Here is a 27,011-nt window from a genome sequence, read left to right on the forward strand (position 1 = left end):
CCCCAAACATGAGGAAGCCATGCCACATCGAGTTTTATCCAATGCCACCATACATTTGAAACCAAGACTAAAACAGTAGCATACTCCTGTAGGGCAGAGGAATAGATTTGGCATTTCCCCCTAAATAATAATAATTTATTATTTGTACCCCGCCCATCAGGCTGGGTCTCCCCAGCCACTCTGGGCGGCTTCCATCAAATATTAAAATACATTTAAAATATCACAGATTTAAAACTTCCCTAAACAGGGCTGCCTTCAGGTATTTTCTGAATGTCAGGTAGTTGTTTATTCCCTTGACCTCTGATGGGAGGGCGCTCCACAGGGCGGGCGCCACTACCGAGAAGGCCCTCTGCCTGGTTCCCTGTAGCTTTGCTTCTCGCAGTGAGGAAACTGCCAGAAGGCCCTCAGCGCTGGATCTCAGTGTCCGGGCTGAATGATGGGGGTGGAGACGCTCCTTCAGGTATACAGGACCGAGGCCGTTTAGGGCTTTATAAGTCAGCACCAACACTTTGAATTGTGCTCGGAAACGTACTGGGAGCCAATGTAGATCTCTCAGGACCGGTGTTATGTGGTCCCGGCGGCCACTCCCAGTCACCAGTCTAACTGCCGCGTTCTGGATTAATTGCAGTTTCCGGGTCACCTTCAAAGGTAGCCCCACACAGAGCGCATTGCAGTAGTCCAAGCAGGAGATAACTAGAGCATGTACCACTCTGGCGAGACAGTCTGCGCGCAGGTAGGGTCTCAGCCTGCGTACCAGATGGAGATGGTAGACAGCTGCCCTGGACACAGAATTAACCTGCACCTCCAAAATGACTCCCAGGCTGCGCACCTGGTCCTTCAGGGGCACAGTTACCCCATTCAGGTAACTTTTATACAACACCCCTTCAAAAAAAAATCTGTCCCTCAATGGAAAGTCCAAGTACATGAAGAACAGATCATGCAGATGCATGCAGGTAAATTGCTGGGGGTTGGGGAAATACACCAGGGAGGAAAAATCAGATTGTTGCTAGACATTTGAACTTGTAAAATGGCAGTTGAGTGATGAGGTCATTACGCAGTAACCTAGAAAATGAAATCCTGTTCAGATAATGGGCCTTCTAAGGCTGCAGGAAATGTACATTGGGGACGATGGACAGCCATTCTCTTCCTTCTTCATTTTAGCCCAAGAAGTGAGCTCACCTGTTTCTCAGCCCTTTAAAAGCCTTGTGACAATCAATCCCGTACCCTTATCATTTAGTAAGTTTTTCATCTTGCCTGGATTTTCTCCCCAGCCATTAAAGTAGAACCATTTTAAGATTTGTGGTGCTTGTGCAACTGACCAGTGCCGTCTAAACAAGGTTACCTGATGTGTGTAATGAGCTCAGAAGAGCCACTGAAGCATGGGAGTTTATGAATGTATTTTGCAATCACATATCTCTATATAATTTGTTAGATTACAGTGCTATTATGTACAAGCTATTAGTGCTTCTATTATATGGTCATAACAGGAGACGTGATCTGAGCAGTACAATGGCTAAGAGATATCAAAGCCATTAACAAACAAATGGTCTTTATAATGATATTTTCTATGCTCATAGGAACAAGTGTGTGGGGGGAGGGTGTATACACACACACACACACAGAGAGAGAGAGAGAGAGAGAGAGCAGTTTCTTCTTTGTTATCTGCTTTGCATATTCCATTCCAAGTTCCACAGTTTTTGAGGGCACTTAGGTATGCAGTTGAGATGTCATATTAAAATAAAAACTAACTCTTTGAGCTGGCATAAACCAATGTAGAACCTTGGTTGAACCTAGCAAAATCTGCATTCATCATTAAAAACTGTTTATGATTTTAAAAAAACCAATGATCCTGATTTAACCAGAATGTTTAGATGTAACATATTTGAAAAGGAAGTGATCTTATTTCAGAGGGGGTAGGGCGTCCCTTCCACTGCCTTCCTGCAGTGTGGTTTCTGTGCCCCAGGTTTCATTCAGTTGTGAGTGGCACTAAAATAATGTGGGGGAGGAGCTCCCAGTGTGAACAGAATCCACTGCATGAGACCTGATCATACAGAGTCCTGATCCATGTGATTCTTCGCTCTTTAAAGCAAACAGTTTGTTCCTCTTTGAAAGGTGTTTCAACCTCATAGCTAGAACTGAAAGCAAAGTAGGGGGGCTTAAGACAAAGTCAAAAGGCAACACAAAGTTACTTGATGAGCAGTGTAAAGAAGCAAACATAACTTACAGGAGCTGCATTATTCTTCACTGTCACACTGGGGGTTGTTGCACGCAGTGCTCCACTCACTCCATGGTAGTATTTGAAGCAGATCTTTGTTTCAGCTAAAAGAAAAAGTCATCTTGGATTAACAAGTAGCTATTGGTCTTAATCTATTAGGTATAGTCTTTCATTCTGAGATTGCAGTGCTTCTCCTTGCCATAAAATGAGAGAGCTTTTCTGAACCTTGTTCAATTTTTGCTTAGAAACTAGTGCACGTGACACAGACTGCCAAAAAATGCCCACCCCACCAAACATCCACTTTATTGTCAGCATCCCTTTATTCCATGAGCTATTGGTTCTCATCATCTTTTTCCTTCTTTTTTGTCCATATATTTATCAGCCTAATTTGCCCACAAATTTGACATCGCACGTTCAGGTGTTGAAGATGTAACACCATGGACAAAATAATGTATGCCATCACAGCCAATAGGCTTAAATGGTTGTGTGTTTGTAACTTAGTGGTGAAAATTAGTTCAAAGTGAGAGGCACTTTTCAATGCAGTTGAGAAAGAACACAAAGATGAAGTAAGAAGTTTAGGCTCAGCCCTATTGAAACAGCAGTCAAACAGTGGCTGTTAAGGTACAGAACTATCAATCCTACTGACAGCAGGACTTGTACGTGTCTATTCTGGAATGCAATCAAGTTGGGTGATCACAGCAGCTGAACTGCAAGCTCAGATTGAATTTTTATTCAGCAATTTTCTCTACAGGAATTTTAACAGCTCAGCAGCAAAACCTTTTACTTATTTGCCATGTATCATAAAAAGCTGATGATATCAAAATACCTGCATCACAAACAATAAAGGGATGAGACTGATCTCTCTAAATTACTGAGTTTTTACTTGCATTCTTTCTACCTGAACAGTAATACGGAGCACCAGGAATGGAATAAAGTTTGTAAATAGCCATCTCTACAGGCTCAAATAAATCCCTTTAGGATGCAATCATACACACTTATCTCAGTCCCAATGAACTCAGTGGGGCTTACTTCTGAGTAGACATGGATAGGATTGCATTGTTAATTGCTTGCATAACAACCAGATGCCTTGAAGACAAATAATCTAAACTTTTCAATTTCCTGGTGCTGCCTTTAGTAGGCAATATGCTGCTGTATATCAGTAAGGCATACAATGTAATCTGCTAGTAACAGCAGACACTGTGATTTTCAAATTGTATTCCAAGGAATAGAGCTCCTCAATGCAAAGAGGAGGAATAGTGGACAAGCTTCCCTGAAAGTCCACCTGTTCTCCACTGCCGATCTTCCCCCTGCAATCCACTGCTGCAATGGAGCTTCTCCATTCCAAGCTTCTAGGTCCTGTGACCAGCATGACTAAGCCACTTCTGGCAAACCAGAGCAGCACACGGAAATGCCGTTTACCTTCCCGCCAGAGTGGTACCTATTTATCTACTTCCACTTTGACGTGCTTTCGAACTGCTAGGTGGACAGGAGCAGGGACCGAGCAACGGGAGCTCATCCCGTCGTGGGGATTCAAACCGCCAACCTTCTGATCAGCAAGCCCCACATCCCACTCCATTATAGATCAGTAATCATTTAAAGAACAGGAAGAATAAATATACAGTTTTGACAATGGAAGGATATAACAAATGAATCACTATTGGGAGTCATTTATTTTTAATAAACATATTTATTTTCAAGAATGCAGAGTATATAAAGAAATAAGAACTAAACTGGTAAACTTCCAATTGTTTCTCCTGTCCTTTTAAACTGCCCTGTGCTTTTTAACTTGTTCATAATTGACTTGCAGTTAGGGCAGAGTAGTGAGGTGCCCATGTTTACAGATGACAAATGCGACAAGAGTAAACAAAGATCTCTGCAAGCTTTGTTAATGGGCATGATGTGGTTAATGTGTTCCAACATAAATTAGTAAAAAGTGATACACACTGGAGCAGGTAAGCCTGACTTCACATAAATGCTTATGGAGTCTGAACTGGTGAACTGGGATCATGGGGTCATGGTGATGAACACGTTGACCCAGTGCATGACAGAAATCTCATGTTACAGATCATCAGTAAAAGGTTTGACAACGACCCTGCCAGCACCACAGTGTTGTTATTATACAAATCTATGGTGGGATCACACTTGGAATACTTGTGTACAGTTGAAGTTGCCATGTCACAAAAGGATACACTCATACCCTCTGGATACTTAAACTTCAGGATGCGAATGCAGCAAACCCGGAAGTATTTTTTCGGGTTTCGCCGTGTGCGCATGCACAGAAGCACGCTACACGCCGCACAGATGCGCAGAAGCGCTAGACCATGTTGTGTGCATGCGCAGAAGCGGTCCTCCAGTTGCGAATTCCTTGGGATGCGGCCGGACCTCCGGAACAGATCCCGTTCGCAACCGGAGGTACCACTGTATTGTAGAGCTGGAAAAGGTTCAGAAAAGGAGAACAAAAATGTTCATGGGGCTGGACAGCTCATCAATGAGGAACAGTTTTTAGTTTAGAAAAAGGGAGGTCAACACGAAGAAGAAGAGTTTGGATTTGATATCCCGCTTTATCACTATCCGAAGGAGTCTCAAAGCAGCTAACAATCTCCTTTCCCTTCCTCCCCCACAACAAACACTCTGTGAGGTGAGTGGGGCTGAGAGACTTCAGAGAAGTGTGACTAGCCCAAGGTCACCCAGCAGCTGCATGTGGAGGAGCGGGGAAGTGAACCGGTTCCCCAGATTATGAGTCCACTGCTCTTAACCACTACACCACACTGGCTCTCACCACACTAGCTATGAGTACACATAGACCTGCTGAAGTTCTCTCTGTGCCCAAAGATTATATCTCCTAACAAAGCAAATATTAATTTAGCCCTGCGGATTCATTTTTGACTTAAAATGTAAATGTTGCCCAAATATAAACTTTACAGCATGACCCTATGCACATTTACTAGGAATCAAGTGCACTTAGGATTTCAGCCTTATTCTAAAGGTCCTGCATGCTGCTGCTTTTCTAGATTTTTGTCAGAAGAGCCAGGTTAATGCAACATAACAAAGTGTTCATGGCAAACACGGAAGACCTCTCTTCAAATAAGTGATTTCAAGTTCAAATATGTGTGTAGCTAAAACAGCAGCTCTCTTTCCACTGTGGCAAATTTCTTTTGAAACCAAAGGGACCTTCAAAAAGCATTTTGAGATCTAGCAGATGACTCTGCTGTAAAATCAAACAACCAAAGTAAAAAGTCCTGCAGGCACACATAAAGCCCTTGAGCAAACCTCAGGAAGCCCTTTGGATCCTGGCCACTGTGAGGTAGGATTTTGCTAATCCTCCCTCTTGCCCTTCTACTGTGAGAATGAATAACTTAAGGGCCTAGATCCAAAGAGCCACCTTAGGCAAGCCCAAGAGCTTGTGGGTGCCACATACTGTTTATTATAGCCTTTGAAGTATAGGCTCTTGCACTATACTTCAGAAACAGAAATCCAGCTCCCATTAGGCATGAATAACTAGTGGCATAATTTTTTGATCCTGGCATAATACTGTAAAGTGCTAATGAGGTGCTACAGAAATAACAAATAAAGTGTACACATTTGAAGAGACATTTGAATATTGATTAAAAAAGATAAGACTTATAAAGAAAGTGTGTAAACATCTTCTGCTCAAACAAGCAGCCAGAAAACCAGGCAAAACTCAAAAGAGAGGCTTCAGATAGGGAAAATAAACAAAACCCATAGCCTACCTACATGAAATTTCACAGAAGATGGCCATATTCCTGCTTTACTGGGGGCTGAACTAGATGAACCTGCAGTTCTATAATTCTACTCTTATAAAACAGCAGGGGTTTGATTTAAGGCTGGAACAAGAGAATCCACTAAATTATCCTGTGGTAATGGGTGCACTAAATTAATCAAGGGAACTATATGTAGTTAAAAACATTGTTGGTTAGAAACTTCTAGAATGCAAGTAAGGACTAATGTATGTTTTTGTTCATTTAAAGTGCCCTATTTATAGGTCCCAAATAAATGTTGGCTACAATAAGGAGTGCCTGATCACCTCATTTGTCTCCTGAGAAATCTCTATGGGGGACAAGAAGCTACAGTTAGAACTGGATATGGAACAACTGATTGGTTCAAAATTGGGAAAGGCGTACGACAAGGCTGTATATTGTCTCCCTGCTTATTTAACTTATATGCAGAATTCATCATGCGAAAGGCTGGACTGGATGAATCCCAAACCGGAATTAAGATTGCCGGAAGAAATATCAACAACCTCAGATATGCTGATGACACTACCTTGATGGCAGAAAGTGAGGAGGAATTAAAGAACCTTTTAATGAGGGTAAAAGAGGAGAGCGCAAAATATGGTCTGAAGCTCAACACCAAAAAACTAAGATCATGGCCACTGGTCCCATCACCTCCTGGCAAATAGAAGGGGAAGAAATGGAGGCAGTGAGAGATTTCACTTTCTTGGGTTCCATGATCACTGCAGATGGTGACAGCAGTCACGAAATTAGAAGACGCCTGCTTCTTGGGAGAAAAGCAATGACAAACCTAGACAGCATCTTAAAAAGCAAAGACATCACCTTGTCGACAAAGGTCCATATAGTTAAAGCTATAGTTTTCCCAGTAGTAATGTACGGAAGTGAGAGCTGGACCATAAAGAAGGCTGATCGCCGAAGAATTGATGCTTTTGAATTATGGTGCTGCAGGAGACTCTTGAGAGTCCCATTGACTGCAAAAAGATCAAACTTATCCATCCTTAAAGAAATCAGCCCTGAGTGCTCACTGGAAGGACAGATCCTGAAGTTGAGGCTCCAGTACTTTGGCCACCTCATGAGAAGAGAAGACTCCCTGGAAAAGACCCTGATGTTGGGAAAGATGGAGGGCACAAGGAGAAGGGGATGACAGAAGATGAGATGGTTGGACAGTGTTCTCGAAGCGACTGGCATGAGTTTGGCCAAATTGCGGGAGGCAGTGGAGGATAGGGGTGCCTGGCGTGCTCTGGTCCATGGGGTCATGAAGAGTCGGACACAACTGAACAACAACTATAAGGGTTTGGACAAAGGAATCCATACCTGAATCTAGACAAGGCAAATATGTTCTCTGGCTCAGGTTCCCTAAGCCTGAGCAGGAACCTGAAGAAGAGGAAGCAGAAATTACTTTTCTGCTAGCTAAGCAAAACTCAGGACGGGGGTCCTAGTATTTCATATCAGGCTTGGCCAATCAAGTGGCTTCAAACTGCCAAACACTCACAGTTGTTAATTCTCCTTTGTGTGCCACACTATGGTGGCTCACCAAGCTTGATACCAGCCTCCATTCCTGAAGTCCTTGGTTCAAACCCCAGAGAAGCTTAATTCCTTGTGGGAAAATTTATGGCTGCCATTTTTCTCTTGGCAGCAAGAGTTCACTAGATCAGGTAACCAAGGTCATTTTGTCTTTTCCATTAGTGCTGACAGAAGTTGTGTTGGCAAATCCATCCAGCTCCCTAGAGATGATGTAATGTCAAAGCACTTGTGTGTATATCAGTTATCATGCCAACCCAACAATTTCTAAAATATCAAGAGGATATCAGGTCATTTTACAACCTGAAATGCATTTAGTATTGCAAAAAGAATAAGGAAAAAAGAAGGAAATCTGTGTGTGAAAGAAGTTTTGTTGGCACTTTAATACTGCTTTCCCTGGGATGTTTCAGCTTCATATTTCAGGCTCACTGTAAATCTGGCTTTTTGCTTTTTTTTACTACTGAAACTGTATTGTACATGGATGGTGGCACAATGACAACCCATTCCTGTGCAAATCTGAATATCTTCCTTTTTGCCAGTGCTGTTCTTTGCTAGATATAAACAAAATAGGAAGTCCATATGTGAACACAATGGCTGATCTCTAGCTACAATATGTAAAATGATTCCCTGGGGATCTTCTTCCATGTCACTAGGTAAAAAAATTCCCACATTCAGGTAAAATCAGTTCCTAGAACTATTCATATACAGTGGTACCTTGGTTCTCAAACTTAATCTGTTCCGGAAGTCCATTCCAAAACCAAAGCATTCCAAAACCAAGGCACACTTTCCCATAGAAAGTAATGCAAAACGGATTAATTCGCATAATAAAAATTCAAAAAACCCACACCTATCATGCCTAAAATATAGAATAAAGACAAAAAATAATAATGGTGTGCCTATTATACCTCACCAGCAAAAGGAATGAAGACTCCAACAGCATCCAATAGAAAGGCAGATGGCCCGTCGACATCATCAGACCTGGCCAGAGCAACAATGCCTGTGCCCTCACCTAAAATGGCCGCCGCAGCTTCGCATGCTCCGAGGAAAAAAAACCACGGAGCGGGAGGCATGCCTGAGAGGTCGCACTGAGTAAGACCAGCTCTGAGGGGATTTTTCGCTGGGGTGCGTGATTTTGGGACTGGGTAAGTTTGGGACTAGGGTGGGGGAGAATGCTCTTTAAGGTCGCCATTGCCCTCACATAAAATGACCACCGCAGCTTCGCCTGCCTGGTGTTTTTACATGAGGAGAATGTGTTCTTTTATGTAAAATGCATCTCTGGGTTATTTGTGGGGCATAGGAATTAGTTCACCCCCCCCCCCAAAAAAATATAGTCCGGCCCACCACATGGTCTGAAGGACAGTGGACCGGCCCAAGGCTGAAAAAGGTTGCTGACTCCTGCTCTAAAGGGACAGGGAAGAATGAAAACAGGAGCTTCCAGAATACTCTCGGAGTCAGGAGAATTTTAAAAAGCAAAAAACAAACAAACAAAAAACCCACAGCAACGCGTGGCCGGGCCAGCTAGTTGATCCATAAAATGAAAGCAATAATCAATGTACTGTACTATAAAATAAATAAGACAGTATTGTAGATGATGAAAATTAAAATTAATTTTTTTTCTTACTTGCTCTGATGATAGTCATTGTTTGGAGGGAGGACTTTTATCCATTTCCGCAGTCACACAATCAATCAATCAATCAGCTGAACTGGGTTCCACACAGTCACAAAAACAAATTCACCGAAAAAGCCTCAAAAACAAAAACACAAAATAGCAAAACCAAAAGCGCCAAATACAGTGGTACCTTGGTTCTCAAACTTAATCTGTTCCGGAAGTCCATTTGACTTCCAAAATGTTTGAAAACCAAGGCATGGCTTCTGATTGGTGCAGGTGGCCCGGAAACAATAGCCGACAGCCGCATTGGATGGTTGGCTTTGAAAAACGTTTGAAAACTGGAACGCTTACTTCCGGGTTTTCAGCGTTTGGGAACCAAGGCATTTGAGAACCAAGGTACCACTGTAGGCTACATGCCACAATCCCATTTTCTTTTAGCTCTCTTCTTCAAGATAACTATCTTTTCACTTAGAATTTCACTTGCTCTTTATAATCCTTTCTGCTCTTCAAGGTTGGCTTGGCTTTAGAAGCTTAACTTTCACTAGAAGGGGTGGATTTATTATCTTCAATATAAAAAGCAGCAATGCCAAGATTAAGCCAGTTTCCCATCCTGGATTATCAAATCCTCTCAGACTTCTATTCATGGAACAGCTAAAACTGATTTTATCTGAAAACATACCCCACATATTTGCTGTTGAGTGTTTCCCTACAAATCTGTTAAGGAAGGTTTGATGAACAGTGGAGAGTATCAAAATAAGGTTAAAATTCACTTTATGGCATTGTCTGCTCAATTACGATACAAGTTGATTCATCCTTAGCTAAGCATTTCCTTGCAAATAATGTAAAGATGAAATATAACCACAAAAAGCTGCTTTATAACCAATTTTGTCGAACAAAGAAATTAAGCTACATTTGCATTTATTAGCAAACACTGATTGGTCAAATGGTTTTTAAAAACTGAAGACAGGAAAACCATTGCGAAGTAATTTGTGTATCTGTGCAAACAGGGAATTAAATTGAAAAGAAAAATCGCTGCATTTTGGCATGATTACTGCCCAATATAGAGGCCCCATAAATTAAATCAGCACCGTACTCAACCTTGTGATAATACAGTATGATCAGATTACTGTTTCACATTCCTTAATTACAGTGGACACTGACACTGATCACTACTGTGTGATTCAATTACTTCTTTCTTTCCAATTAGTCCTTATCTGACTGCTCATCATTTCCTTAGGATATTTCAGAGCTGAGATTTATTCAGATCTAAAGGACCATGTGTGGAACTCCACCTGGAGTTCACTTCAGCGGACAGTACCTGTCCCACCAATACTTAAAAACACACTTATGTTATGTATGCTGGCTGTTTGCCATAATAATACACCTTCACTCACTCACTCACTCACTCACTCACCCACCTATATTACAGGTAGGTAGCCGTGTTGGTCTGCCATAGTCAAAACAAAAAATAAAAAATTCCTTCCAGTAGCACCTTAGAGACCAACTAAGTACAGAGTTTTCACCAGTTTAGATTTTAAAGGTTGAAATAAACAGTGCATTTCAGTAGATTAACTTTTTCTCATTTTAATAAAAAACAGGTTTTGTGTTAATATTTCCATTCGGTTTAGCTTCACTGTTTTGTTTGGTTGCTGTTTCTTCGCCACCATTTCTGAAAACATCACACTGGCTATAACATCTTAATAGGAACTGTAAAATAAATAGAATGATATCCCACAACTCTATATCTGACATGATGATGCCACCTGAGGGCAAATGAGCACAGAGCAACCGAAACAAATAAATGTACATTTTTGCAAGAAAGACCCCACCCCACCCCCCAAAAAAACACCCTCCATTAAAAAGGGAATGAGTTTTTGGTCCTTTCAAATACTTTGTGAAAAACTGTGAATAGTTTCAACTTTGCCCTGGTTCAAACAGAGTTTGTGTGCTAAAACACTGATAAATCCTCACCCCTACCCCACAATGGTAAGTAGTACAAGGGTCCTGAGTTTCGGGGCCTTTGGGCACACTTGCAAACTGGAAAAACTGCCATGGACACCACACATACCCATCAACCAAACGCACATGGCAACAATATTCTGGCTACAATAGCATACTTCTCTCAAGCCTAATTTCAATGCTGGGAAAGGATTCTGTGGGCACCAAGGAAGGAAAGCCTCTACGAGCATATGTATACCTGCAGGCACCACACTGGTGACACATGCAGTATAATAACAGAGGTCGATTTAAAGTGCATGCAGATAGTGTTAATTTGGCTCCAGGCATAATCTTTTACTCCTGTGTATTGATACTAGAAGAATGATGTCTTCTTTTATTGATCAGCATATTGGATAAATTTCTCAGGATAGGTGGGTAGCTTTGGACTTGATGAATCATATCAAATGCCACATTCACTAAATTCAACATCATGCAATCTCAGATAATAAAATTTAAACACATACACAAAAATGAGGCCAGCTCTATTAATCACTGAATATTTAACCCACATTCAGAATCAATATGCATGCATTTCTTTTATGTCAACTACACATCTTATGGTATTTTTAGCTTAATATTTCCATGGCAACAAGGAATGCTCCATTTGAGAAGACAGATGTTTCAGCCGTGCAGCTGGGGAATTCAAATGAGAGGTCTAAGCAGTTTTTCAGAACTTACTGCGTCTTGCAGTCTTTTATCATCTGTGTTGGTTTGCCCTATGTGAACTGGCCTTTATGTTCTTTGAAATTAGCCTGGTTAACCATAGCAGCTCTAAAGACAGAACTTCCCACAGCTTATTCACATTGTCCAACTACTGTATTTCTACAAGTGCTCATTTATTTAGAACATGCCAGGTACATTTTGCACTTCCCTCTGGTGTTTCTGACTGTTCTGTCAGACTTTTAAAAAAGAATTCTATTACTGACTTCTATTACTGACTATTAGTTTGGAAGTCATCTGTACACCTCCACCATAGGTTAAAGAGAAACCACATTATTCAAGACAGGAACCAATTGACCCAAATACATACAAGCCTCTACTGTAATTATCACACTATTGGTTTCCATGAAATGTTGTGTTTCCTTTGTTCCCAGAACATTGCATTTGAAGAGTGTGAGAATAGTGTGGTGACGCTGTACTGGTGTAACTCCTATTAGCATTAATTAGCCAGCAGAAAATAGAACTCTTCTACAGCATATTTTTTCCTCCCACATAGAAATTACCAGCTGGTGGAAAGCTCCATGAGAAACTGAATGAATCAAATTAATGTCCTGGCATAAGCAGATGAAAGCTCACCGTAACCATGGAAGCTGCATCTATTCATTCATCAACCAAGTAACAATCTCTGATCTGGAGATTGTTGATTAGCACATTCCGTCGTAAGTCTGACTCTGCATTGGAATGCGTCGTTGAAATGGGATAATATTTCTTGCTTGCCTGGATGGAAGATGGAGAGAGGTGTATGTATCTGTGGTAACCTCTAACCTTTGTGTGGCTGGGATGCAGTCTACTGCACACAGGTAGGAGTCAATGCCTGTTGCTTTATCCACTTTTACCTCTGCCCCTGCCCACCAATAGCTCATGGGGGAATATGGCCCCAGGCCCGAACAAGTTTTCCTCACCCTCTGAACTATAGTTTCATAGCAAATAAGGTTAATTCCAAGCCCATTGGAAGCCATTGCATAGTTTAAAGTGGGATTTTCTATGGCTATTTTTCAAAAGTGCTTTATGAAATTTTCCAGCTACTACAGAAGTTTGAATTCTACTGAACATCATAATGGCATCCAGAGTAAGTAAGTAATTAGGGAAGAGTTTGCAACTGTCAAGGATCCCTTTATTAACTCAGTTTTCACGGTCTTCTAACTCAGTCACAAAGTATGCATGCTCAAACTTTCAAGCAAGCATTTTTAAGAAAATGCTTTGAAAGCATATATTTTTCATATTCTTAGATGTTGTGAATCTTTATCCCACCCTGCCTAAGTCATGGTTGTACAAAAGAGAGAAGGGATAATTCCAAATTCTTATACTTTCCCATGAGTGGAAGAAGTTGAATTACCTTAAAAGAAATATGCAGTTAAAAATTCCCAGCATGCACGGCCCTGGCACTTCAGCTGCCTGTTTCCTGACACCTAGGGAAATGCGACTCATGGATTATTAAAAGCTCAACTGAAAACCAGCACAAACTTTCTTATTCTCAATTCTTTTGTTCTTTGGAAGACAGTGGGCTCAGTTCTCCTGCTTATTTGCATTCCCCTAAATTATAAGTAAATCCAGTATGGAAAATAGTATAATTTGTATAAAATAATTATTTTCAAGTCTCAAATGTAAAAGCTGGTGGAATTTTCATTATGATCTGAATAGATAAGACAGAGTATCACTGTTCAATAAGTATCTGATTAATAAATCTCCCCACAGTATACGAGGGAAGGGCATCTCTATTTCTGGTCCATGTAACATTTGCATGTTTTTACGCATAATTCCATTTCACTTTATTCTTGTATTAACATTAATCTTGCAAATTGGCATCAATGCTTTCAAAATACGTATTTAAAAGGCACATTCAAAGATGTAAACTTTCTTTAATTCCAATGCAGTATTCTAAGATGTTACAATAGCCAAAAATTGCCTTGCACTATTCAAATCAGTGCAAAATCCAGTGGATTTCCTAACTATGCATTAATTTAATAAGAATGGATCATTTTATTCACAAAGCCTAAAATCCTCAAGCATCCCTACTTACAAGTCTACACTGCCACATGGATAATCAAGGCCACGGCTTTCTTTATGTCGGGAATTCTGTATTTTCCAGTCCTAGTGGAATCCAAGACAGCCACATCTACACTGGAATCCACACTGGGAGTTGGGGCAAGAGGAACTATGAACATGGTTAGAGAAAACAAAGAGGCCTACCACCTTCTGTTTCTTGATAGCACATGCTCAACAGGTGTCGCTTCTCCTAGCAGGGAAATGTAACTATTTATGACCTGGAATGACTCAGTCAGTAGAGCATGATACTCTTAATCTCAGGGTCATGGGTTTGAGTCCCACATTGGGCAAAAGATTCCTGAGCCAGTGTGGTGTAGTGGTTAAGAGCGGTAGACTCATAATCTGGTGAACCGGGTTCTGTTCCCCGCTCCTCCACATGCAGCTGCTAGATGACCTTGGGCCTTTGAAGTCTCTCAGCCCCACGCACCTCACTGAGTGTTTATTGTGGGGGAGGAAGGGAAAGGAGAATGTTAGCCGCTTTGAGACTCCTTAGGGTAGTGATAAAGCGGAATATCAAATCCAAACTCCTCCTCCTCCTCTTCTTCTTCTTCTTCTTCTTCTTCTTCTTCTTCTTCTTCTTCTTCTTCTTCTTCTTCTTCTTCTTCCTGCATTGCAGAGGGTTGGACTAGAAGACCCTTGTGGTCCTTTCCAACTGTACAATTCTATGATTCTATGAAAGCTATGCTTTGGAGTTTCTGCCATTGGGGAGCTGCTTGGAGGCAGAGAGTATCTGTTATAAAGACAAAGATGGTACAAAAACTCAAATGGCTATGGCTATAGAATGGATTTTATCCCAATGAATTGGGAGGGGGCATAATAAACACAGACCAAAGAGCCCCACCTGTACCACACCAGTGCACCACTCCCCAACTGACAATTCATATGGAAGGACTTGCTGTCCTGAGTAAGAAATAGAGAGAGGCTGATTAGAAGCAGATTCAGAAGCCAGAAGAGCATGCTCCATACAAAAAAAAGGAGGGGTTCATTTAAGAAAGTACGTAGATAATGAAATCATAGTGGTAATATGATGAAAGAAAAGCATATGGCAGAACTCCCCTTAGAGTTAACTGAATTAACAATCAATTACAGAAGAGAATATCTGAGTAAACAAAAAAGAAAACCTAGTTCATCCAAAGTCCAGAGCTTTCATATCTGCATCACTATGCAACTTGATAATGCCTCTTCTACCCTGCAAGTTAGGGGTGGGTGAATCTGTCAATTTCAGTTTCTCATTTTTCCAATCTTCAGTTCTCCAGATTTCCACATCAGCTCGCAATTTCCCCCCAAGTCCTTTATTAACATTGTAGTGTGATTTTATCCCAATGCACACATTTGTTTGTGCAATTTTGTGTGTGTAATTTGTACAAATCTTACAAATCAATATATCCTATCCTACTATCCTTAACATTCCCACAGTTTTTAAATGCAGGCCTTTTGTTTTATTATTACCTGACATTTTCAGAAGGCAAAGTTAAAATTCTTTGGTTTTTAAACTCAGTTTATGTGCTTCTTTGTCAAGTGTAGGCATCCAAAGCAGATTTGAATTCCTGACACCCAAAAACACATTTTTAAGACTCCTCACTAAAGAAATGTGCAAAAATTAACTGTTGCACCCTAAAATGACACGCCATAATCAGACACCCCTAGTCAGATACCTCCTGCTGTGTAGCTGCCCCACCCTGATGGCACAACTAGAATACAGCTGTGTTAGAAGCAGGCACAACTGGTACAGAAATCTCATTGGAGTTTCTGGCATGTTGCAACTTGGTTCTTATAGTCCACAATTTGTGAAACTATTTAGCTTAGGCCAGTGAACGGAATCTATTTTCCACTGTCTACCAAGGAAGCCTAGTTTTTCAGCCATCAAAACCCTGCATGCTGCCAATAATTCTGAGGATTTTTTTGGTTGACACACTCTATACATAGAGGATAGGGGTGCCTGGTGTGCTCTAGTCCATGGGGTCACGAAGAGTCGGACACGACTGAACGACTGAACAACAACATACCATAGAACTTGTTGGTCCTGACCCTTGCAGAGGAAGACTAGTAGTAGAGGCAACAAATCAATCTTTCCAAGAAACTTGTCCATCACAGCAGAGTTCGTCATTGAGGAACCCCCAATAAGTTTCCAAGGACCCCACAGGATTCTCTGTAATCCATTTTGAAACCACAGTTTTAAATATTCAAAACCTCTGTCACAGCATGTTCACAAATGGTTTAAAGTAACCTTCCTTAAGTCTGCCAGAAAATTTTTCAGTTATCCCAGTTAACTTCCTTATCCAGCAGTGCTTTGTTATAACAATGTTTCGTTTTGCTTTGCGGTCGCACAACACAACCTGTTTGGAGTTCCTTTATTAATCCACATTTGGAACTCCTTACATCAGCACATGCAACACGTGTCAAGTAAGATGCCATCAGGTACGGACGCAACAATGAAAGATTCACCTTTACTATGCTTGAGCACATAATTTTTCACAACCCAAGCACATAGCTTATTGAGTATCAACGATATGTTATGCAGTGAGCTCAGCAATTAATTCTCTTTAAAAAAAATACTTCCCTGAGATTGCCTCGGAAATGGTTATTCAGAATAACACACACACCACAAAAACTCCAAGAAAGGGATTGAAGATGTGCTCTGCCAGAAACTGATCTAGAAACTGATCAGAAACTACAGAAGACTAAGACAAGAATAAAAGCTCCAGCAAATTTAATAATTTTGGTGTTAAATAAATATAAATGAACCTGAAAATAGTTTTTTCTCCAAACACAGAAGTATTTAGCACCTGTTCTGAAACCCTCTCATGCTAGGAGATGTTCGTGCTTAATAACACCAACATATACAGAGTTATAGATGCAATTCCACCCACTGCATCCTTTCAGCAGTAACTTCTGTTATTCATGAGGCATAGTTTCTGGACAAGCATTTACTCAATTTTGTTTTGCCACACACATTAAATTTTCCCAAAAACGCCCTTGTAGTGTGGGAGCTCATCTCTTCATGTTTTCACTGAAGTATGATGTAACAGCACTATGAAATACTTACGTTCTACGAAGTAAGAGCTGGCATCAATCTTCCAGATAATTTGACCTCGGTGAGAGCCATTTACCCCACGATTTTTGTAGTCTAGGAAATTTTCAGACAAAACCTCATCTGCAAAGTTAACCAAAGAGAGCCAGTGAAATCAGAGCAAAGGAAAGGGCTGAAAACGCAGCTTGATTTTTGTATAATTTATCACTGAAAGGCAGGAAAGTGTCCTATCTCTCACCAGCAACTCCTCCATGATACTACTCCATTTTTTAAAAAAAGCCTCAAACCCTCCACATATAAACCTAGACATCAGAGTAAAGGGGTCTAGCCTAGCCTTTTCCTAACCATGGTGCAATAGTTTTCCATGGCCTGGTTTGCATAACATGATAAACCCAAATTTACCTGGGAAAGTAAAGTGATTGCAAGCTCCTCTCCAGGTGTCTACACATTTGTGTACCTGTAGTTTGGTTTATAATGTTGGATGAACTCGGTCCATGTGGAGTATGCCACCATGTGAGCCATTATGTGTGCATTCAAGAAGCTGTGCATTCAAGGAAAAAAACAGATTTACTTCCTTATCTTCTGTTTGAAACAATGTAAAAAGATCTCAGGATCTTTTAACTTGTTTGGGTCCACAGCATCTCTCTGTAGAAACACAGGTTCCCTTTCTCCATTGTGGGAGATTGTTTAGACTGAAACTGCCTTGGTCGCACTGGTCAATGATTTCTGGCGGGCTAGGGACAAAGGTGAGAGCTGTTTCCTGGTTCTGCTGGATCTCTCAGCGGCTTTTGACACCATCGACCATAACATCCTTCTGGACCGTCTAGGGGGGTTGGGAGCTGGGGGCACTGTTATACAGTGGTTCCGCTCCTCCTCCTGGGCCTTGTTCAGAAAGTGGTGGTGGGGGATGAGTGTTCAGAACCCTGCGCTCTCACTTGTGGGGTACCTCAGGGTTCCGTCCTCTCCCCCATGCTTTTCAACATCTATATGCAGCCACTGGGAGAGATCATCAGGGGGTTTGGGCTGGGTGTTCATCAGTATGCGGATGATACCCAGCTCTACCTCTCTTTCAAATCAGAACCAGTGAAGGTGGTGAAGGTCCTGTGTGAGTGTCTGGAGGCGGTTGGAGGATGGATGGTGGCTAACAGATTGAGGTTGAATCCTGACAAGACAGAAGTACTGTTTTTGGGGGACAGGAGGCGGGCAGGTATGGAGGACTCTGTGGTCCTGAATGGGGTAACTGTGCCCCTGAAGGACCAGGTGCGCAGCCTGGGAGTCATTTTGGACTCACAGCTGTTGATGGAGGCGCAGGTTAATTCTGTGTCCAGGGCAGCTGTTTATCAGCTCCATCTGCTACACAGGCTGAGACCCTACCCACCCACAGACTGTCTCGCCAGAGTGGTGCATGATCTAGTTATCTCTCGCATGGATTACTGAAATCTGCTCTCCGTGGGGCTACCTTTGAAGGTGACCCGGAAACTGCAACTAATCCAGAATGTGGCAGCTGGACTGGTGACTGGGAGCGGCCGCCGAGACCACATAACACCGGTCTTGAAAGACCTACATTTGCTCCCAGTAAGTTTCTGAGCACAATTCAAACTGTTGGTGCTGAACTTTAAAGCCCTAAACGGCCTTGGTCCAGTATACCTGAAGGAGCGTCTCCACCCCCCATCGTTCTGCCCGGACACTGAGGTCCAGTGCTGAGGGCCTTTTGGCAGTTTCCTCGCCATGAGAAGCCAAGTTACAGGGAGCCAGGGAAGAAGAAGAAGGAGGAGGAGGAGGAGGAGGAGGAGGAGGAGGAGGAGGAGGAGGAGAGCTACTTTGTGGTCCCCATTACATTCCAGTCAATTATCTAAAGTTTTAACATTCTCTTCAAGTAATATTTTCTCCACAGATTGTTCCATTGATTTCAGGAAAGCTACATGATGAACAAGGTTCTGCCCCCAAGGGAAGCTGGGAGTTTCCTCAGAACAAGCAGCAACTATCATTTTGCTATATAGCAGACAGATGCTCCAGTGAACTTTAAACCTGCCATATTTCCACTGCTAGTATTAGCAAGGCAGGTATTGAATCTTTCCCACACAAAATAATTTTTGAAGAGACAATTTCTATCTCTGAGAGAAACAAGATACCTTCTGGTAGGGAAAAATAATAGCTACTGGTGTTGTGAAAAATGCATGGACACACAGCTTGAGGATACCAGTGTGGTTATAGATACCGGTACATTTAAAATCAGGAGGAAAATGGTTCATTATGGTTTTCTAATCTTTTAGTAAATGCTAACCTTTACAAAGATGTAGTAATGAACATACAACGCCACACTTTTATCCAACCTCTGGCAAGAAAACAATTGACTGGTTTGGGGGAATGTGAAGCATGAACTTCTGAGGGTGGCGGCGATCATAGATCATTAATTAATGTTTCTATTCCACTCTTCCTCCGTGGACTTTAGGACATTTTAATTGAGATTGATTAGGCAGAGAGAGGATGGCAGGCACAAGGTCACATATTGTGCACCATAGCGGCTTCTAGTCTAGCAACTAAAATATGGTGCTGAGGATGATGAGGAAGGAAAAATAGCCAATGGCATTAGATCTCATTGAGCCAAAAGCTCTAAGAGCTTTTTACAATCTGCTTTTCTCCAGTATAAACACTGAGAGAGACTTTGGAAGAACCTTTTGCCTGTCATGCACTTCAGCTACTCACTGACTCATGATTTACTAAAGAAGGGCATGTGAGTCCCTGAGACTGGGGGTTAAGCTTCACTTTGCTTGCCAATTGCTTTCCCTTACTAAAGATTGTCTTTTTGAATAAATGCAACCCAAAAGTAAAGGATGAAGGGTGCAAAATTCAGTTTGTCCTAGAAGAGTTCATGCTGTTATCTTTCCTATCAACAATAACTTAAAGAGAGTGACTTTACCCCACCACCAATGGTGACTCATAATTCAGTCTGCTCTTTCTCTTTATTTTTAAATGAGAATGTAGCCAGAAAATGTAGCCCCAGACCAAATTGATCCCCAGTGAGGAGCATCATTGGTACACCCCTCCATTTGTTCAACGTTTGAAAACCTATTTTTAAATAAGCAAACAAACAAACAAGCAAGTGCATCTGTAGCCAATTTCACAGCTTTGATGCATGATTTGCATCAATGATTTATCCCACTCGTATCAGCCACAATCCCTCACACACAAACTGTTGAATGGGCACCAGCGTTGAAAGTGTATTAAGCAACCCTGGCTACACAGATCAGTGCTGCCAGCTTGACAAGTTAAGATGAACTGACATGTGTCGTGCCAGCTTCTGACTTGTTTTGCACAGGAAGCAAAAGGGTGTCCCCTGGTTCTAACCTTGAGTTCTTTTTGATTAAATGAAGCAGCTGGAGGCCTTCAATGATTATGTGTGCAGTCTTTGGAAATAGATGCCCCAATGCTCCAGTCCAGAGCAGAATTATATGCAGAAAAATAGTTTCCACATTTGGATCTTCTGGGATTGCTTTATTGCACATGTGTTTATTTAAACACTTGTGGGAGCAGGTGGCGCTGTGGTCTAAACCACTGAGCCCCTGGGGGCTTACCGATTGGAAGGTCGGCTGTTTGCATCCATGTGACGGGGTGAGCTCCCGTTGCTCTGTCCCAGCTCCTGCCAACCTAGCACTTCGAAAGCATACTAACGCAGGTAGATAAATAGGTACTGCTGTGGCGGGAAGCTAAATGGCGTTTCTGTGCACTCTGGCACTTGTCACGGTGTTCCGTTGTGCCAGAAGCAGTTTAGTCATGCTGGTCACATGACCCAGAAAGCTGCCTGTGAACAAACGCCGGCTCCCTCGGCCTGAAGCAAGATGAGCGCCGCACCCCATAGTCAAGTTTGACTGGACTTAAACGTCCAAGGGTCCTTGTCCTTTACCATTTTTACGTTTATTTAAACACTGTGGGTGTTTGTATCAACCTTTTTATTGAATTGTTTTATGGCATATTTTAATTATGTGTGTTTAAATTCATAAATCACTTAAAATTCACTTTGACAATGAAGTGGTATATCATCATCATCACTATGCAAATAACAATAACATGCAAAGCGTTTACTTATCTGTTATATGGTAATAGAAAGGATCAGTAACACTTCGTATTTCTAGTAACACTTCATATTTCACTTTATATGCCACTCCACAGTCAACCCTCCAAGATTGTGTGTCCAGCCATGTGCTATTCCCACTATTTTCTGGGCTGAGGTACATTAATTTTTCTACTCCCAATCATAAGCCAATAAGCCAAAAACATCCCGCAAATCTTTATCTATATGTATGCTTTATCTATATGGAGTGTGAACACAAGCATGAGGAATGAAGGTAATGCTACACATCAGTAGTTTTCAAACTGTGTTTCAGAGAAACTCTGGAAACTTCCTTGGAAGTTTCTCAGGAGTAACTCAGTGAGAAAATTACTAATAGCAGACAAGCTTCTATAAAAGTCAGTAACCCCCTGCATGCATGAACTGCATGAAGGGGGCATTATACATTTTGAAAGGAGCAAGGCACAAGAATAATAATTGCATAGAACTAGCTGCTTCCAGGCTTCTTCACTGCAGACAGACCATGACAACCTATGGTTGTCTGAGGGTGGGGGCCAAAAGCATGCCTGATGCCCAGGGCTGTGGCCAGTAGCGCAGCCCAACTTCCCAGAAATCACATTATGTCCCTTGACATGATTCACGCATGAAGGGGGCCAGGTTGAGTACCAGAACCAAGGTTGGCCCACCACGAAGCGGACAGAGGCAACTGCCTTGGGTGGTGAAATCCCAAGGGGCAGCCCACCCCCACCACTGGAGAAGCAAGGAGAAGTGGCGGCAGCATCTTCCAGTGAGCTTTTGCCATCATCACTGCTTCTTCTTCTAACTTCTCTGGAGTTGCTGTGTGTGCCACCTGTTATGCATGCTAGCAAAGATATGCTAGGAGTCAAGTAAACAAGAACAATCTCCTTTATGACTTGGCTAACTCGAGGGAAAAGTGGGCTCCTTTTATACTCTCAGGAATAGGAGCTGGGGACAGGATACATTCTGATTTGGGTGGGACCCAATCAGAGTAAGGATCCAAATTGTGCCAACAAGTTAACCAATAGCAACTGTCACCGCACCCATTTGAATCACCCTGGAGCGGGAAAGGCAGTTACAGAACTGGCAGTGAAACTCATCTGTGCATTTTAAACCAATACATAACACCATCCGCCCCATCCCAACGCTGGAGAAGGGGCTGCAGCTTCCAACTTCCTGTGAGATCTTGCTGGAACCCAAAAGCTGCAGCTATGCAACCCCAGGGAGTTAGGGTTTCCCATTTTGCCTCAGGCAAAGAAACGGGATGGGTTCCCCTAATCACAACCAACCTTCTCCTACAATGGGCAGCCATGCTGAGACGCTGCATACGTTCCAGTGCACACTCTCAGTTCAAGTGGAATAATGACAAGCCCAGTAGATCTTGCTATCCTGTATGTGGGCCAAAGATGCCCTTCCAAGCATACCTCCGAGATCCTCTGAAATGCACAGTTCCATGGCAGGCATGTTCATGTGGGAAGGCTAGTCAAAAATCGCAGTTATATTCCAGAGCTATAGGATAGTACTCTATATGCTGTATCCCTACACACAACAAATGCAGCTTGGTCCAAAGCTACCATATTCTTTTTTCATGTGCTTTGATTGTGAATCAATGGACTTGGAATCAGATCCTCATGCAAGGAATAAACTAAAGCAGTCAGAAAGTCAGGATAAACTCAGAAGTATATTGAGAGAAACTTCACTAATTAGAGTCTTGCTGGAATTACATCTAGCATTAGAGATTTTTGCCTTTTAGGGGGAAAATAAAATTAAAGGCAAAAGAGAAAAGAAAGAAGCATGTGGCTTTTAAAGCAGAGTTTCAGCTAATTAGGTCAAAAATATTTTTGATATAAACTTAAAAGAAATGGTTGAATGATAAAGAAGAAGAACAAATACAGCCTAGAAATTGGACCCTAGAGGTTTTGTGCATAATGAACTTTTATCAGACAACTTTTTAAAATGTTTTGGTTTTCCCAGAAGGATAGTGAAGAAGAAAGCCTAATGTCTATCAATAAGCACTGTGCAATATCACCCTCACATGAAATCAAGGACTCGGGCAATGAAAGGATAGCCTATGTTCTGGACTTCATGTAAGGCCTTTGTGACCCAAGTTAAATTATCTGAGTATATTCAGGTAGAGTGGAGCTTATAACAACAGCTGGAATTAGGGCATTTTTGTTTTGTTTTGCAGAACTAGCTACCATTTTGAGCATTATGGCAAAGCAGAATGATTGCTTAACCCTTTCCCTTTTGATTCAAAATCTTCTTGTTTAAATAAAACAAATGCAGAACAGGGAATGGGGATTCAGTCTCCCCCAAATACACAGGTTCGCAGTTTAGGTGTACTTGTGAATTCAGTCCTGAGCTTGGATGCCCAGGTCTCTGTGGTGGCCAGGAGTGCATTTGCAGTTAAAGCTAGTTCACCAGCTGCAGCTGTTCCTTGAGATGTCTGATTTGGCCACAGTGACACACACCTTAGTTACACCCTGCTTAGATTAATGTAATTCACTCTACATGGGGCTGCCTTTGAAAAGTGCTCAGTAACTTCAACGGGCTAAACTGTTGATTGGGGCTGGTTATTGGCCTACAGTATTGGGGCTGGTTATTGGTTACAGCTGCTACAACAGCTTCACTGGCTAGTGGTCTGTTTCCATGCACAATTCAAAGTGCTTGTTATGACCTATAAAGGCCAACGTGGCCTATGTCCAAGCTATCTGAAAGACCATATTCCCTCATAGGAACCTGCCCAGGTTTTGAGATCTTCAAGGGAGGCCCTTCTCTCAGTCTTGCGACCTCCTAGGCCCGTTTGGTGCTGTTGCAGGAGAGGGTCTTCTCAGGGGCTGCTCCCAGACTCTGCAAATCCTGCCCTAGAGAAACCAGACTGGCTTGCTCCCTGTTGTCCTTCTGCTGGCAGATGAAGACCTTGTTCCAACAAGCTTTTGGGAATTGACTATTTTTAATGAAAGGGTGGGTGCCGTGTTGTTTTATTGTAATTATTGGTATGTTTTAAATAAATTTCATATATGTTTATTGTCCTCTCTTAGGGTTTAACTTTAATGATTGATTTTTCTATGTTATTTGCAGTGCTTGTTTTTAGATTTAAACAGCCTGTCAGGGAAAAGGGAGGGTATAAATGAATAATAATAATAATAATAATAATAATAATAATAATAATAATAATAATAATATATAATAATAAATATTACTTTATTTATACCCTGCCAATCTGGTTGTAATGAAAAAAGACAGGCCTCATATTTCACCAGGAGTGAGAAGGATATATTGCAATGTTGTTAGAAGGATTTCAATTTCCAAGATATCATACCATTGATTATCCCTCAGTTCTTTCAAGTAAGAAGAGACTTTAGAGCCTAACACACGTCAATCCAGAGTCCACACTCACTCTTGAGCAAACTTGCGTAGATGCAGCAGCTAACAGTAAGAAAATGTGCTGCAGGCTGACTCACTAACTCTTCTGGGGATGCATAAAGGAATGCTGACAGCGTCACACTGATATCAGAGACCCAGAGATAAAGGCACAAAAAGACAAATCACAATGGCAATCTACACTTCAAACATTTCCCCCTGTTCTGAAGAAGGTTGTGGTGCCATGTAACAAAAGACAAGGCAAGGAAGCGCTCTGTGATACAACCATCCCACATACAGCAATGGGTACTATTTTTATATGCTTTATCTTACATGCTGAGTCTTACCCTGCAATAAGCTCAGGGCCAACTTGCACAATACCCTTCCTAACAACAGAATATGTGACAGCAAGCTTTCAGCTACTGTAATGCACTGCATTGGCTGCCTTGAAAGCAGTTTGAAAACTTCAGTTGGTCCAAATTGCAGCTGAGCGCTTGGTTACTTGCCTAAGCCAGAGGTAGTCAATGTGGTCACCTCTGGGTATTGCTGGGCTACAACTCTCAATCCTTGGTCATCAACTATGCTGGCTATGAAGGGGACAGTTCAAATAGCTAAATATCCCATATTGATTATGAATGCCTTAATTGCTTTCTAAGCTTGTTTATTTGTGTATCATTCACAGCATTTGTGCATTAATATATTTTCTGTATTTTTCTGTAATATTAAGAGAGACAGTCTCTTAGAGGCAGAGACCTTGGAAAAGGAATGTGCCTAATGTTGCTTCTTCAACTATTTCTGGGAAATCAGCCAAAACTAGCCAGCAGCTTCAAGGTTTAGACGGTGCACAGTCTGGAATTAAAACAATGGCCTGTTAATACAGAAATAGCACCTTGGCTGTTACCATAGAAACACCATCACGAGAGAGGGGGACGGAAAGCCCCTTTTAAGGAATGTGCCGTTAATATTAATTGTGGCTAGCCTTTAATGGGCTTAAGAGCTGGTCTTGTTGATTGATCATACTGGAGGCATCAGGCTTGTTGGAGTTGCGTATCCTTACATGTATTGGTATGTATTGATTGCATATTTGTGTAATGTTCCTATGGGTCTTTGGGAGAGGGGTAGCTCTGAGTTGTGTGAGCAAGGGGGGGCTCTCAGCCTTGGACGGGATGCATGCGCTTTCTGAGCAGACAGGAGGAATGCAGCTGGAGTTGGCTCCTGCCAACTGTATTAATATTATGTTCAGTCCATTAAGATGTAAGGTATTTCCTAGTTAGTAGACTCATCCCCCTGCATGGGTATTATTGATTTATGCTTTTGTATTTCCTATCTAATGCAATAAGTATTATTGCCGGTTAACTGAAGTTATGCTTTCTTGCTGATTAGACACACACATGCCTTATGAATAGGTTCAACCTTCAGCATACAATAGGGGACTGTTGTTGCTTATGTTGCTATATTTCTGGGAAGCCTGCCAAGTATATTCAAAGCTCGCCAGGTACACATTCCCAGACTGGGGAGGCTAGGGAGGTTACCCTCCTAGGGAACATGTGAACCTTGAGCCAATTTTCGGTTTCTATTTTCGGTTTCTGTATTGTCTTTATAAGGAGTACGCGCCAGTCTCTCAGTGCTCAGTCCAACTTTTGGATTGTGCCTTTTGCTTTGCATATGCAACTCAAAATAAATACTGCTGAACCCTGCATGGTGTTTTGCCTCTTCGTGTTCCTGAATCCACCGCTCAAGAGCTCAAGAGCCCATTATGGTCTCACAGCTAGAGCTGGTGGGAGTTGCAGTCCAACAACATATGGAGGGTACCACTTAGGCTACCCCTGTCCAGTGCTTAGTGCTTAGACACCGGTGCTTAGAGAGTTAAACCGACTGCTGATTTGTTTCTGAGCTGAATTTAAATGTGCTGGTTTTGATTTTTAAATCCCTACACACACAGTTTGGGACCAGAACTGCTTCTAGTACTCTTCCTCCCATCTGGCAACCACTTTACAATATTTTCAGCACCAGGAAAACTCCTTTATTCACACCCTCACTATGACTAAAATACTGATATTGATCCACTGGAAAGATAAATTTGTGGTGCCCTTTAATCAATGGATAGAAGATATGACAACTCTTGCAAAATATGAACAGACGCTTATAGACACAGATGGTGTATACCAAATATAATGACATTTGGAATGCATTTATAAAGAACTAGCTGGCCCGGCCACACATTGTTGTGGGGTTTTTTGCTTTTTTAAAATTCTGATCCCAAAAGTATTCTGGAAGCTCCTGTTTTCGTTCTTTCCTGTCCCTCTAGAGCAGGGGTCAGCAACCTTTTTCAGCCATGGGCCGGTCCACTGTCCCTCAGACCATGTGAATGAACGAATTCCTATAAAAGAACACATTGGTCGGTGGTATTGATCACTTGGGACTGTGTGTGTTGAACATGCGAAGCTGCGGCGGCCATTTTAGGTGAGGGCACTTGGGAAATTTTAAAATGCCTGTGAGTGTGCAGCGGCCATTTTAAGTGAGGGCACTGGGCACCTTATGGAGGCCTACCGTGGGCTCTGATGATGTCAGCAGGCAATCCACCTTTCTATTGGATGCTGTTGGAGTCTTCATTCCTTTTACTGGTGAGATATAATAGGCGCGCCACTTCCCCCCCTTTATCCTTTATT

The 27,011-nt window shown here is 41.9% G+C and overlaps 1 protein-coding gene across 1 annotated transcript in view; it reads right to left on the minus strand.

The window, feature by feature from the left end:
* Window positions 1-27,011, minus strand: part of HECW1 (HECT, C2 and WW domain containing E3 ubiquitin protein ligase 1) — a 184,102-nt gene that overhangs the window by 88,946 nt on the left and 68,145 nt on the right. The window contains exons 4-5 of the mRNA XM_033166078.1: window positions 16,908-17,015; window positions 2,225-2,319 (exon numbers count right to left, since the gene is read on the minus strand). Coding sequence (XP_033021969.1) covers window positions 2,225-2,319; window positions 16,908-17,015 — 203 coding nt within the window. The remainder of the gene's footprint in view (window positions 1-2,224; window positions 2,320-16,907; window positions 17,016-27,011) is intronic.

Source organism: Lacerta agilis, chromosome 12, assembly GCF_009819535.1.
Source record: "Lacerta agilis isolate rLacAgi1 chromosome 12, rLacAgi1.pri, whole genome shotgun sequence".
In the NCBI taxonomy this organism is placed as follows: domain Eukaryota; kingdom Metazoa; phylum Chordata; class Lepidosauria; order Squamata; family Lacertidae; genus Lacerta; species Lacerta agilis.